We start from the raw sequence: 14,538 nt of genomic DNA, 5'->3' as shown, positions 1-14,538 counted from the left end.
TAAGAGGTACGTCCTGGATGGTGATCATTCTTAACGATGGAGCTACCTTCTTGAGGCACTACCTTTTGAAAATTTCCTTGATGCTTGGGAGGCTAGTACCCATGATGGAGCTGCACTTCTTAGCAGCTTTCTCTGGTCATATGCATTGGTGTCTCTATGCCAGACAATGATGCAACCAGTCAAGATACTCTCCGTGATACATCTGTAGAAATCTGCTAGTCTTTGGTGACATACCAAAGACAGATTAGGAGAACGGGCAAGAAAGTGGCAAATGAAATACAATGTTGGAAAATGCATGGTCATGCACTTTGGTAGTAGAAATAAATCTGCAGACTATTTTCTAAGTGGGGAGAAAATCCACAAATCTGAAATGCAAAGGGATTTAAGAGTCCTTGTGTAGAACATCCTAAAGGTTAACCTGCAGGTGAGGAAGGCAAATGTAATGTTAGCATTCATTTCAAGAGGTCTAGAATACAAGAGCAGGGATGTGATGCTGAGGCTTTATAAGTCACTGGTGAGGCCTCACCTTGAGTATTGTGAACAGTTTTGGGCTCTTCAGCTAAGAAAAGATGTGCTAGCATTGGAAAGGTTTCAGAGGAGGTTCACAAATATGATTCCGGGATTGAAAGGGTTATCATATGAGGAATGTTTGATATCTCTGGGTCTGTAGTTGCTGGAACTTAGAAGGATGAGGAGGGATCTCATTGAAACTTTTCGAATGTTAAAAGGGCTAGACAGAGTAGATGTGGAAAGGATGTTTCCCATGGTGGGGGAATCTAGGATGAGAGGACACAACCTCAGGATAGAAGTGTGTCCATTTAAAACAGATGGAGAGAAATTTCTTCAGCCAGAGGGTGGTGAATTTGTGGAATTTATTACCACAGGCAGTTTTGGAGGCCAGGTCGTTGGGTGTATTTAAGGCAGAGTTTGACTGGACATGGCATCAACACCCTTGAAGCCAACACTTTGTCCAAGCAGTTACCTTAATATCTCAATGTGGTTTTGTATTTTACTGTATTAACAGTGCTACATATAAATGAAGCATAAAATATTGTTGGACTTGCTAACCAACAGACTTCAGATAGTCAGGATGCATAACCTCCCAATAATCCCCACCCCACCTCCCACCTCTGAGCTGTGTGCTGAGTCCACTGCTGTACACCCTGTTCACACATCTCTGCACAGCCAAATACCTCAGTGAATCAGCAAAATTGAGACTGCCTACAGAGAGGAGGTGGAACTGCTCGAGGCCTGCTGACTGGCAAACAATCTCTTCCTCCAGGAAAATAAGACAAAGGTGATGGTTATTGACTTCAGAAGGACTTGCACCACTCACCCCCCTCCCCCCTTATATCAGTGGCACAGCAGTGAAAATTGCGAACAATCTCAAAGAACTAGGAATGCACATCTCACAACCTCCCGTGGTCCCAGAATACATCTACGCTAGCAGGAATACTCACCAACACTTCTACTTCCTGAGAGAGTTGGACTATGCATGTTGGGTGCCATGGTAGCAATTAGTGCGATGTTATACAGCTTGGGGCATTATGGAGTTTGGAGTTTAACTCAGGCGCCATTCTGTAAGGAATCTCTGTATGTCCTCCCACGGTCCTCTCACAATCCAAAGATAAACCGAGTAGGTTAATTGTTCATTGTAAATTGTCCCGTGATTAGGGTAGAGTTAATTAGGGTTGAGAGGTTGCTGGGGTGGCATGGCTCAGAGCCAGAAGGGCCTATCTGTGGTATTGCTAAATAAATAAATAAATCCATGCACTGAACCTTCTACAGATGAGCAGTACAGACTACCCTAACATTCTGAATCACTACATGGTACAGAAGCTGCACTGTGGTGGAAGAGGAAGGCTCCATAGTGGATAGTTAAAACTGCCACCAGCCTACCTACCTTCAGGGACATATACGCAGAAAGGTAGCAGAAAAGGGCCAGTAACGCCATGAAGGATCCCACCTACCCTGCTTATGAACTGTCTGTCCCACACCCGTCACGGAGGGTGCTACATAGTGTACATGCTAGGAACATCAGACTCAAGAACAGTTATTTTCCTCAAGCAGTAAGGCTGATCAACACTTCACTCACTAACCCACCGCCACACCCCCCATCAACACTACTTTGTCATTTCCTGTCAAAATCATCTTGTGTACAGTCACTTTATGGACATACAAATAATCTAAATTATGTATGTATATTTATTGTACATTTATATTATTGTGTTCTTTATTTGATGTGTTTTTTGTGTCACATTAGATCCAGTATATCAATTATTTCATTCTCCTTTATACTCATGTACTGGAAATGACATTAAGCAATCTTGAATCTTGTTGGCACATGGAGGCCCATGACTTAATCTTTTATTTGTATAATGGCATATCATGTCAGCTATGGTTATGTTTTTATGTGCTTTTATTGTTCTTGAGTCTACGACCATCAGAAAGGAGAGTACATACTCCCTGATCTGAGCCAAAGCTGAAATGATCTATTATGTCAGGAAAGGAAACCTTGTATCACTCCCATCACTTCATTTTCTCCCACAAAGCCTAACATTCCTTAGCCTTTCATTTTGCACAAAGAAATCGAGTAATTTAATAGAAATCTGAACATTCTTGGTCTGTTTAGCTTTATTCCTAGATGTAACATATGCATCCACTGTAGCTATGTAAGCTGTCTCTTTAAATCTGATTGTAACCATAAGACAGTAATTACTTTCATTTTATTTTTCAGGGTACAAAGTTTTCTGCACTTTCTGTAGGATTCTTACAAGCTGCACAACGTTCTTCTATCAGGAGATCATATGGAAGATCAAAGCGTTTTAGTATAACCCGGTCTTTGGACGATTTGGAAGTAAGTTTAAAAATTTACAATCAGGAATTCTGTTGCCCAGTGAAATTTCGTGATAGTGGTGTGGATTTTAGCTTTTGGTCAGGATGCTGGATCATGAGTCGGACACTATGAGTGGCCAGTCTTCATGAAAATCTTTAACAGCTATCTTCTAGATTAAAGTGATGAAGACTTTGTATTTCTGCAACAGGATATAGGTTGATTGAATGATTAGGTAAAAATATGGCAATTTAATATGGGGAAGAGTGAGGTCATGCACTTTAGTAGAAGGAATCAAAAGACAGTTGATAATATAAATAGAGAGAGACTGCAAATGAATGCAGTTCAGAGGGACTTGAGTGTTCTAGTGTATGAATCTCAGAAAGTTGACTGGAAAGTGCAACAAGTAGTCAGGAAGATCAACTGCAAATTGACACTTATTGCAGAGGGATTGGAGTTCGAGAATGGGGAGGTTTTGTTACAGTTGTGAGGCCACACCTGGAATAAGTTGCATAATTTTGGTCCTCTTACCTAAAAAAAAGGGATATAGGAACATCTGAGGCAGTTCAAAGAAAGGAGATTCTCCAGCCTAATTGCTTGGATGAGAGAGTAGTTCTATTGATACAGTTGGACAGTTTAGGTCCTTGGAGTTCAGTAAGTGGCTTTGACAAGGTAGACATTGAGATGTTTTCAGTAAGGGGAGAGTCATGAACTAAGGAACATAGTTACAAAATAAGGTATTTTTATTTAGAACTGAAATGCATAAAATTTCGCCCGAGGGTAGAGAATTTCTGGAACACTCTATCCCAAGGGTAATGGAGGCCAAATTGTTAGATATAATCATGGTGGAGATAGATATGATCAGGAGTTGAGGATTTGGGGAATTGGCACAATAGTTAAGGCTAGCATAGGTCAGCCATGATCATGTTTAATGGTGGGACAGGATTTTGAGGAGCTGAGTGGCCTATGCCTGCCATTTTCCTGTGTTCAGCATGTAGAATTCATATAGAATGGAGGCAAATCGCAAGACTGTTAAGCTTTCATTTTCAGAATTGTACTGGAGGGAAAAAACTCTGCTTAATTTTAATTAAATTCTGCCTGGTTTCTGCTTGTTGTATTGGATGTTTGTTCACTTAAGCTGTGTGCCTTAACTTTTAATTGATTTACATTGACAAAAATAGTGGCAGGGATAGCCATTGAGACAATTGGAAAGAAAGTTTTAAAAAAATATTGCTAAGACAAGCTCACAATACTTACACGAGATTGAGTGAGTATTTTGTGAAATTGGTCTTCCAATGTATATGAAAATCCCTTGCTGCTTGATACAGTATGCATTTCTATGTCTCACTTGCTTTGAGGAGATAAAATGAAGACTGTTCAATTTGGTGTTAAGTTTTGTCTTTTGTGAAACGAGGCAAGTTAAGATATTGTTAAACATCCCATTTACTGGATACTTTCATTTCACCCCAAATGAGCAGTAAATTTGAAAGTCCAATGCAGCTGTTTATTTAATGAGGTTAGTTTCTCAATGCTTATTTATTGGCAGCTGAGTATTTTATGTAATTGTTGAAAATTCTGCACTCTGGAGCTGACTTTTTTTGCTTTAGTGCTTTCAAACTTTCCTACTATTGCAGTGAAAACCTACAGAAATATATTTAGCAAAGTGTAAAATAACTTAGGTTGGTTTACAGTTTTTTGATCACCATCGATATTTATTTCAAGGTACCAATGACCATTTAAGTGGTTTTGAGGTAAATAAAAATATTTGAATGTGGGAAAAGCTTGCTGAAAGCTGCAATAGCAAGTGTACATGAAGCATAGAAGCCTGGCATACTGTGCATCAGGTAATCGTAGAGATTAATGGAATGCTGGCTTCGCTGTGAATGTGTGGAGTATAAAAGAAAGGAAGACTTACAATATTTGTATTAGGCACTCATGAGGCCAGAAAAAGTTCAATTTCCTGGTATGCATGAATTGTCTTTGGAGGAAGGGCTGAATAGATGAGGTCATTGAGTCATACAACATGGGATTGGTCCCTTTGGGCTATACCGACCAAAGTTCCCATCAAACCTAGATTCATTTGCCTGCATTTATCCCACAGCGCTTTAAAAAACATTCTTATCTATATAACTATCCAAACATTAATGTACTTGTCTCAACCAATTCCTCTGGAAGTTTGTTCCATGTACTGACCTCCCTCTAGGTAAAAAACTTGCTCCTCTGGTTCCTATTACATTTCTCTCCTCTGTACTCACTGACATTTGAAAAATGAGAGTTCATTGTATTGAAACATATAAGATTCATAGGGATCACAACAAGGCAAATGCTGGGACGATGTTTTCTTCTCATAGGAGAATATGGTATAAGAGAGCATTGTCTCAGAATTAAGAGCTACCAACTTAATACTGTAGAATTTGATCTTTGCTCTAGAAAGGTGTGGAGGCTGAATCGTAATGGGATAGATTTTTCAATCAGTAGGTTATTTGAATGTCACGAGGATAGGGCAGGAAAGCGGATGAGGAAAGTTGGGTTGGACATGATCTTGTATGCCAGAGCAAGCTGGGGAGGCAAATACTATTATACTCTGGACTAACATTACTGATTAAACTCTTACATAATGCATAATGTTTGAGATATTTTTGTAAATAGTTTTAAGACTTCAATAAGGTATCATTTGAGTTAGTAAAATAACTGCAGATGTAGAATTGAAGGATGCTCATTTGAAAGAACATCTGTGTTTTTGGTACTGATTTTGCAGAAGGCTAGAGAAATATAACCATTGTGAGCACTTAATGATAATAGATGGCATGCTGATGCTCTTTGTAAGTGAATATAATTGTAGGCTTCAACAGTTGAAAAGACGTTGATTTTTTTAAAGATTAATGTGGAGTGATGTGATTCATTCAGAACTATTCAAAATGCACATTATAACATTTCTTATATTGCCACTGATCTCTTGAACTACTGTTCTAATGGAAAATTTGTTTAATGGATCATTCATCATCTCTAACAAAATAGGACGAGATTCTAGATAATGGTGGAGACAAAAATGTACTGGAATCTAGAACTGGAGTTCTACAATCCTGGGAATTTACCTCTGCTGCTCTGAAGCCAGTCTTGGATCTCTTGATATTGGCATCTTTGCCACTCATTCAAAACCTAAATGGAAAATTACAGTGGATTCTGGTTAATTGGGCCATTGGTTAATTGGGACAGGTGCTTATTTGGGACAACTCTTAAAGAATAAACACAACTAACACAAAATGCTGGAGGAACTCTGCAGGCCAGGCAGCTCTGTGGAAAAAAGTACAGTCAATGTTTTGGGCTGAAACTCTTCGGCAGGACAACATCCATAGATGCTGCCTGGCCAGCTGAGTTCTTAAAGAACAAAAACTAATAGAGAAAATGGCAGGGATTCTTTCATCTTTCAAGAGGGTGAACTGTCCAAGACATCAAGCCCTGATGTTGTACCAGTTAGGGATCTGAAAACCTTGTTAACCATCTGGCAGGAATGTTCAAGGACATCTTCAATCTCTCACTGTTGCAGTCAGACATTTCTGCCTGCTTCAAAAGGGTGACAATTATACCAGTCCCTAAGAAGAGCAGGGTGAGCTGCCCAGGGCCACTCATCTTCTATGATGAAGTGCTTTGAGAGGCTGGTCATGGCTAGAATCAATTCCTGTCCAAGCAAGTACCTGGACTCGGTGCAATTTTCTTTTCAGAACAATAGGTCTAGAGTGGATGGAATCTCACTGGCTCTCCACACAGCCTTGGATCACCTGGATAATAGTAATACCTACATTACACTGTTTTTCCTTGATTACAGCTCAGTGTTCAACATAATCATACCCACGGTTCTAATCAATAAACTCCAAAACTTGGGCCTCTCTACCTCCCTGTGTAACTGGATCCTTGACTTCCTCACTGGGAGACCACAGCTGTGTGGATTGGAAGTACCTTGTATGTTCTACCTTGGTTTTTCCTTCCAAAGTGCAATACCTCACACTTGTCTGTATTAAACTCCATCTGCCATTTTTCAGCCCATTTTTCCAGCTGGTCCAAATCCCTCTGCAAGCTTTGAAAACCTTCCTCACTGTCCACCACACCTCCAATTTTTGTGTCATTAGCAAATTTGCTAATCCAATTTACCACATTATCATCCATGTCATTGATATAGATGACAAATAACAATGGGCCCAGCACTGATCCCTGTAGCACACCACTAGTCACAGACCTCCACTCAGAGAAGCAATCCCCCACTGCCACTCTCTGACTTCTCCCATTGAGCCAATGTCTAATCCAATTTACTACCTCACCAGTAGTAGTGAGGTACTGAATCTTCCTAACTAACCTCCCTTGTGGGACCTTGTCAAAGGCCTTACTAAAGTCCATGTGTACAACATCCACTGCCTTCCCTTCATCCACCTTCCTTGTAACCTCCTCGAAAAACTCTAATAGATTTGTTAAACATGACCTATCACGCACCAAGCCATGTTGACTCTCCCTAATAAGTCCCTGTCTATCTAAATACTTGTAGATCCTATCTCTTAGTACTCCTTCCAATAATTTACCTACTACCGACGTCAAACTTACCAGCCTATAATTTCCCGGATTACTTTTAGAGCCTTTTTTTAAACAATGGAATAACATGAGCTATCCTCTAATCCTCCGGCACCTCACCCGTAGCTACCGACATTTTAAATATATCTGTCAGGGCCCCTGCAATTTCAAAACTAGTCTCCTTCAAGGTCCGAGGGAATACCTTGTCAGGTCCTGGGGCTTTATCTACTCTGATTTGCCTCAAGATAGCAAGCACCTCCTCCTCTTCAATCTGTATAGGTTCCATGACCTCACTACTTGTTTGCTTTATTTTCATTCACTCCATGCCAGTTTTCTTAGTAAATACAGACACAAAAAACCCATTTAAGATCTCCCCCAGTTCTTTTGGTTCCATACATAGACAACCACTCTGATCGTCAAGAAGACCAATTTTATCCCTTACTATCCTTTTGCTCTTAATATACCTGTAGAAGCTTTTTGGATTATCCTTTATCTTGACTGCCAAGGCTACCTCATAATCTTCTTTTAGCCCTCCTGATTTCTTTATTAAGTTTTTTTTGCATTTTTTATACTCCTCAAGTACCTTATTTGCTCCGTTTCCTATACATGTCATACATCTCTCTCTCTCCTTCTTTATCAGAGTTGCAATATCCCTCGAGAACCAAGGTTCCTTATTCACTTTGCCTTTAATCCTGACAGGAACATACAAACTCTGCACTCTCAAAAATTCTCCTTTGAAAGCCTCCCACTTACCAGCGACATCCTTGCCAGAGAACTACCTGTCCCAATCCATGCTATTTAGATCCTTTCTCATTTAATCAAATTTGGCCTTTTTCCAGTTTAGAACGTCAACCTGAGGACCAGATCTATCTTTATCCATGATCAAGTTGAAACTAGTGGTATGATCACTGGAACCAGAGTGTTCCCCTACACACACTTCCGTCACCTGTCCTAACTTGTTTCCTAATAGAAGATCTAATATTGCATCCTCTCTAGTCGGTACCTCTATATATTGATTTAGAAAACTTTCCTGAACACATTTTACAAACTCTAACCCATCTAGACCTTTAACAGTATGGGAGTCCCAATCAATATGTGGAAAATTAAAATCCCCTACAATCACAACTTTATGTTTTGTGCAGTTGTCTGCTATCTCTCTGCAGATTTGCTCCTCTAATTGTCACTGACTATTGGGTGGTCTATAAAAGAACCCCATTAATGTGGTCATACCTTTCTTGTTTCTCAGTTCCACCCATATGGCCTCGGTAGACAAGTCCTCCAATCTGTCCTGCCTGAGCACTGCTGTAACATTTTCCTTGACTAGCAATGCCACCCTCCCCCCCCCCCCCCACCCTTCATTCCTCTGCCTCTATCACGTCTGAAACATCAGAACCCTGGAACATTAAGCTGCCAGTCCTGCCCCTCCTGTAGCCTAGTTTCACTAATGGCTACAATGTCATAATCCCACATGTCAATCTACGCCCTCAGCTCGTCAGCCTTCCCCACAATACTCCTTGCATTGAAATAGACACACCTCAGAAGATTATTACCACCACACGCAGCCCTTTGATTTGTGACTTTGCATGAACCTTTAACATCATTTATTTTCAGCCCCGCTCCACTGTCTACTCTGGAACTCTGGTTCCCATCCTCCTGCAAATCTAGTTTAAATCCTCCCAATCAAAGTTAGTAAGACCAAGGAATTGATTGTGGATTTCAGGAAGGGGAAGTAAAGGGAACATTCACCAGTTCATAGGACCATAAGACGTGAGCAGAATTAGGCCATTCAGACCATTGAGTCTGATCATGGCTGATCCTGGATCCCATTCAACCACATACAGCTGCCTTCTTGCCATATCCTTTGATACCCTGACCCATCAGCAAACCATCAACTTCTGCCTTAAATAAACCCACAGACTTGGCCCCTCCACAGTCTGTGACAGAGCATTCCACAGATTTACTACTCTCTGGCTAAAAAATTCCTTCTTACCTCTGTTGTAAAGGGTTGCCCCTCAATTTTGAGGCTGTGCCTTCTAGTTCTGGATACCTCCATCATAGGAAACATTCTCTCCACATCCACCCTATCTAGTCCTTTCAGCATTTGGTGGGTGTCAATGTGGGCGCCCCACATTCTTCTAAATTCAGTGAGTACAGACCCAAAGCTGCCAAACACTGCTCTTGTTAACTCCTTCATTCCTGGAATCAACCTCATGAACCTTCTCTGGACTCTCTCCAATGACAACACATTCTTTCTGAGGTATGATAGATAGATAGATAGATACTTTATTCATCCCCATGGGGAAATTCAACTTTTTTTTCCAATGTCCCATACACTTGTTGTATCAAAACTAATTACATACAATACTTAACTCAGTAAAAAATATGATATGCATCTAAATCACTATCTCAAAAAGCATTAATAATAGCTTTTAAAAAGTTCTTAAGTCCTGGCGGTTGAATTGTAAAGCCTAATGGCATTGGGGAGTATTGACCTCTTCATCCTGTCTGAGGAGCATTGCATCGATAGTAACCTGTCGCTGAAACTGCTTCTCTGTCTCTGGATGGTGCTATGTAGAGGATGTTCAGAGTTTTCCATAATTGACCGTAGCCTACTCAGCGCCCTTCGCTCAGCTACCGATGTTAAACTCTCCAGTACTTTGCCCACGACAGAGCCCGCCTTCCTTACCAGCTTATTAAGACGTGAGGCGTCCCTCTTCTTAATGCTTCCTCCCCAACACGCCACCACAAAGAAGAGGGTGCTCTCCACAACTGACCTATAGAACATCTTCAGCATCTCACTACACAAAACTACTGACAATACTCCAAGTGTGGCCTGATTAGTGTCTTATAAAGCCTCAGCATTATCTCCTTGCTTTTATATTCTATTCCCCTTGAAATAAATGCCAGCATTGCATTTGCCTTCTTTACCACAGACTCAACCTGTGAATTAACCATCTAAGAGTCTTGCATGAGGACTCCTAAGTCCCTCTGCACCTCTGGTGTTTGAACCATCTCCCCATTTAGATAATAGTGTGCACTATAGTTCCTTTTACCAAAATGCATTATCGTACATTTCCCAACGCTGTATTCCATCTGCTATTCTTTTTGCCCACTCTTCCAATTTGTCTAAGTTCTGCTACAATCGCATTGCTTCCTCAGCTACCCACCCCTCCACCTATCTCCGTATCATTCGCAAACCTTGCCACAAAGCCATCAATTCCATTACCTAAGTAATTGACAAACAATGTGAAAAGTAGTGGTCCCAATACTGACCCCTGAGGAACACCATTACTCACTGGCAGCCAACCAGAAAAGGCCCCTTTTATTCCCAGTTGCTGCTTTCTGCCTGTCAACCATTCCACTATCCATGCCAGTATCTTTTCTGATTTTAAGATTTTACCTTGATAAGCAGCCTCATTTGTGGCACCTTATCAAATGCCTTCTGAAAATCCAAGTAAATTGCATCTACTGCCTCTCCTTTGTCCATCCTGCGTGTTACTTCCTTGAAGAACTCTATAACAGATTTGTCAGGCAAGATTTCCTTTGACAGAAACCATGCTGACTTTGATTTATTATATCATTTGTCTCAAGTTCCTCCAAATCTCATCCCTAATAATAGACTCCAACACTTTTCCAACCGCTGAGGTTAGGCTAACTGGCCTATAATTTCCTTTCTTTAGTCTTCCACCCTTCTTAAAGAGCGGAGTGACATTTGCCAGAATCAAGTGATTATAGAAAGATCATGAACAATGCATCTGTTATCTCTTCAACAACCTCTCACTGGACTCTGGGATGTAGTCCATCTGATCCAGATGACTTATCCACCTCAAGATCTTTGAGTTTGCCTGGCACTTTTTCCTTTGTAATAGCCATGGTACTCACTCCTGCTCCCTCACACTCATGGACCTCTGGCATACTGCTAGTGTTGTCCACAGTGAGGAAACTTGAGGAACCTATAGGAACCTATAGGAACCTCCTCAAGGTTCTTTTACGTTAAGCTCCCTAATAAGATCTGGGATATTACACAACATCCAATCTAAGATCGCCTTTCCCCAAGTAGGCTCAAGCACAAGCTGCTCTAAAAACCGATCTCATAGACATTCAACAAATTCCCTCTCTTGCGATTGACACCAACCTGATTTTCCCAATCCCTTTGTGTATTAAAATCCCCCATTACAATTGTGACAATACCCTTATTACATGCCTTTTCCAGGTTCTTTTGCAATCTCAACCCCAATCTTGGCTCCTATTTGGAGGCCTATATATTATTCCCATTATGCAAACTTCACCAGCATCATTTTCCAGTGGTCCAATATCAACTCTCACCTCCATTTTACTCTTTATATAACTGAAAAATCTTGGTATCCTGCTTTATGTTATTGGCTAGCCTGCCTTCATATTTCCTTTATAGTTTTTTAAATAGCCTTTTGTTGGATTTTAAAAGCTTCCCAATCATCTAACTTCCCACTCATTTTTGTTACCTTATAAGCCCTTTCGTTTGCTTTTATGCAGTTCTTAACTTCCTTTGTCAGCAACAGTTGCCTTTCCCTGCCATTTGAGAACAACTACTTCTGTGGGATGTATCTATCCTGCTCGTTGTGAACTATTCCCAGAAACTTCAGCCATCTCTGCTCTGCTGTCATCCCTACCAGTCTCCTGGGCAAGCTCCTCTCTCATACTTCTGTAATTCTCTTTATTCCATTGTGATACTGATACATGTGAGTTATGCTTCTTCCTCTCAAATTGCAGTATTTATTCAAGCGTATTATGATTACTGCCTCCTCAAGGTTCTTTTACGTTAAGCTCCCTAATAAGATCTGGGATATTACACAACATCCAATCTAAGATCGCCTTTCCCCAAGTAGGCTCAAGCACAAGCTGCTCTAAAAACCGATCTCATAGACATTCAACAAATTCCCTCTCTTGCGATTGACACCAACCTGATTTTCCCAATCCCTTTGTGTATTAAAATCCCCCATTACAATTGTGACAATACCCTTATTACATGCCTTTTCCAGGTTCTTTTGCAATCTCAACCCCAATCTTGGCTCCTATTTGGAGGCCTATATATGATTCCCATTATGTTTTTTTTAACCCCTGAAATTTCTTAACTCCACCACAAAGATTCAACATTTTCTGACCCTATGTCACCTCTTTCTAAAGGTGTAATTCCATCTCTTACCAACACAGCCACACCACCACCTATGTCTTCCTGCCTGTCCTTTCAATTCAAAGTATATCCTTTGATGTTAAGCTCCCAACTGTGGCCTTCTTTCGGCTACGACTTAGTGATGCCCACAACGTCATACTGACCAATCTGTAATTGCACCACGAGTTCAACTACCTTATTTGGAATGCTATACACATTTAAATACAACACCTTCAGTCCTGCATTCTTCCCCCATTTGAATTTTGTCTCTGTAGTACAATTTAACTCTGCTTTGTTTGCATTGGTACTCAGTCATTGTCTTGTCCTTCCTTGCATTCATGTTGCACCCATCATTTGCTAGTTAACCTGTTGGCTCATCCTCAGCTCTATCATACTGGTTCCCACCCCCCTGCCATATCCCCATCCCAGCAGCCTAGTAAATCTGCCTACAAGAATATTGGTTCCCCCCCCACCCCCCGTATTCAAGTGTAAACCGTTCTTTTTGTACAGCTCCCACCAGCCCCAGATGAGGTCCCAGTGATCTAGAAATCTGAATTTCTGCACCCTGATCCAATTTTTCAGCCACCCATTTATCTGCCACCTTATTCAGTCCTCATCGAGGGATCAGCAGTGGAAGTGGTGAGTAGTTTCAAGTTCCTGGGGGTCAACATCTCTGAAGATCTATCCTGGGCCCAACATATTAATGCAATTACAAAGAAGTGACTATACACAACAATGGCTGTATTTCATTAGGAAGTTGAGGAGAGTTGGTATGTCACCATTGGCACTTGCAGATTTCTGTGTATTGTGGAGAACATTCTAATTGGTTGCATCACTGATGGTTGGAAAAAGCTGCAGAGAGTTGTAATCTCTGCCAGCTCCATCATGGGCACTATCCTTCCCAGCATCGAGGACACCTTCAAAAGCAATACCTCAAAAAGGCAGCATCCATCATTAAAGACCCCCTCTCACCCAGGACATGTCTTTTCCTCATTGCTATCATCACGGAGGAGGTACAATGGCTTGAATACACACACTCAACATTTCAGGAGCAGCTTCTACCCCTACACCATCAGATTTCTGAATGAACAGTGAACCCATAAACACAACCTCACTATTTTAAATTCTTTTTTTACTCTCTTTTGACATATTATTGACATATGCCAATGATGTTAAACCTGATTCTGATTCCTATTGTTTATTTGGGACACTGTGCTTTTTAACTGTGCAGGAGCCTGTTGCTGAACAGCTTCTAACTAGTATCAGTTGCGTGCGCATGTGTGGCTGTTAGACATTGCACTGAGCTTAGAGCGAACAGCTTTTAAATAGCGTCCATTGCATGTGTTTATATTCAAAAAGTAGTGATCTTTGTCACCGATAGTTGGCGAGAAATAACTAGTAAGTCAATTCAGAACGCTTACAGGAAAGATACTGGCATGGATAGAGGAATGGCTGACAGGAGAATGCAGTGAGTGGTAATAGAGTGGGCCTTTTCTGGTTGGCTAGTGGTGTTTCTCAGGGGTCAGAATTGGGACCGCTACTTTTCACATTGTTTGTCGGTGATTGGAATAATGAAATTAATGGCTCTGTGGAAAAGTTTGCGGATGATATGGAAATAGGTGGAGGGGTAGGTGGTACTGAGGGAGCAATGCGATTGCAGCAGGACTTAGACAAATTGGAAGAGGCAAAAAATGGCAGATGGAATATAGTGTTGGGAAATTTATGATGATGTATATTGGTAAAAGGAATAACAGTGCAGACTATTATCTAAATGGGGAGAAGGTTCAAGCATCAGAGGTGCAGAGGGGCTTAGGAGTCCTCGTGTAAGACTCCCAGAGGGTTAGTTCACAGATTAAGTCAGTGGTAAAGAAGGCAAAAGCAAAGTTGGCATTTATTTCAAGGAGAACAGAATATAAAAGCAAGGAGATAATGCTGAGACTTTATAAGGCACTAATCAGGCCACATTTGAAGTATTTTCGACAGATTTAGGCCCCAT

General features: G+C 40.9%; 1 protein-coding gene across 1 annotated transcript in view; it reads left to right on the top strand.

The window, feature by feature from the left end:
- Positions 1 to 14,538, top strand: part of rgs12b (regulator of G protein signaling 12b) — a 164,283-nt gene that overhangs the window by 34,297 nt on the left and 115,448 nt on the right. The window contains exon 3 of the mRNA XM_073047905.1: positions 2,738 to 2,857. Within this exon, the coding sequence (XP_072904006.1) occupies positions 2,738 to 2,857 (120 nt within the window). The remainder of the gene's footprint in view (positions 1 to 2,737; positions 2,858 to 14,538) is intronic.

Source organism: Hemitrygon akajei, chromosome 6, assembly GCF_048418815.1.
Source record: "Hemitrygon akajei chromosome 6, sHemAka1.3, whole genome shotgun sequence".
NCBI lineage: Eukaryota > Metazoa > Chordata > Chondrichthyes > Myliobatiformes > Dasyatidae > Hemitrygon > Hemitrygon akajei.
The sequence above is the reverse complement of the archived record's forward strand: the minus strand, read 5'-3'. Positions and strand labels throughout refer to the sequence as shown.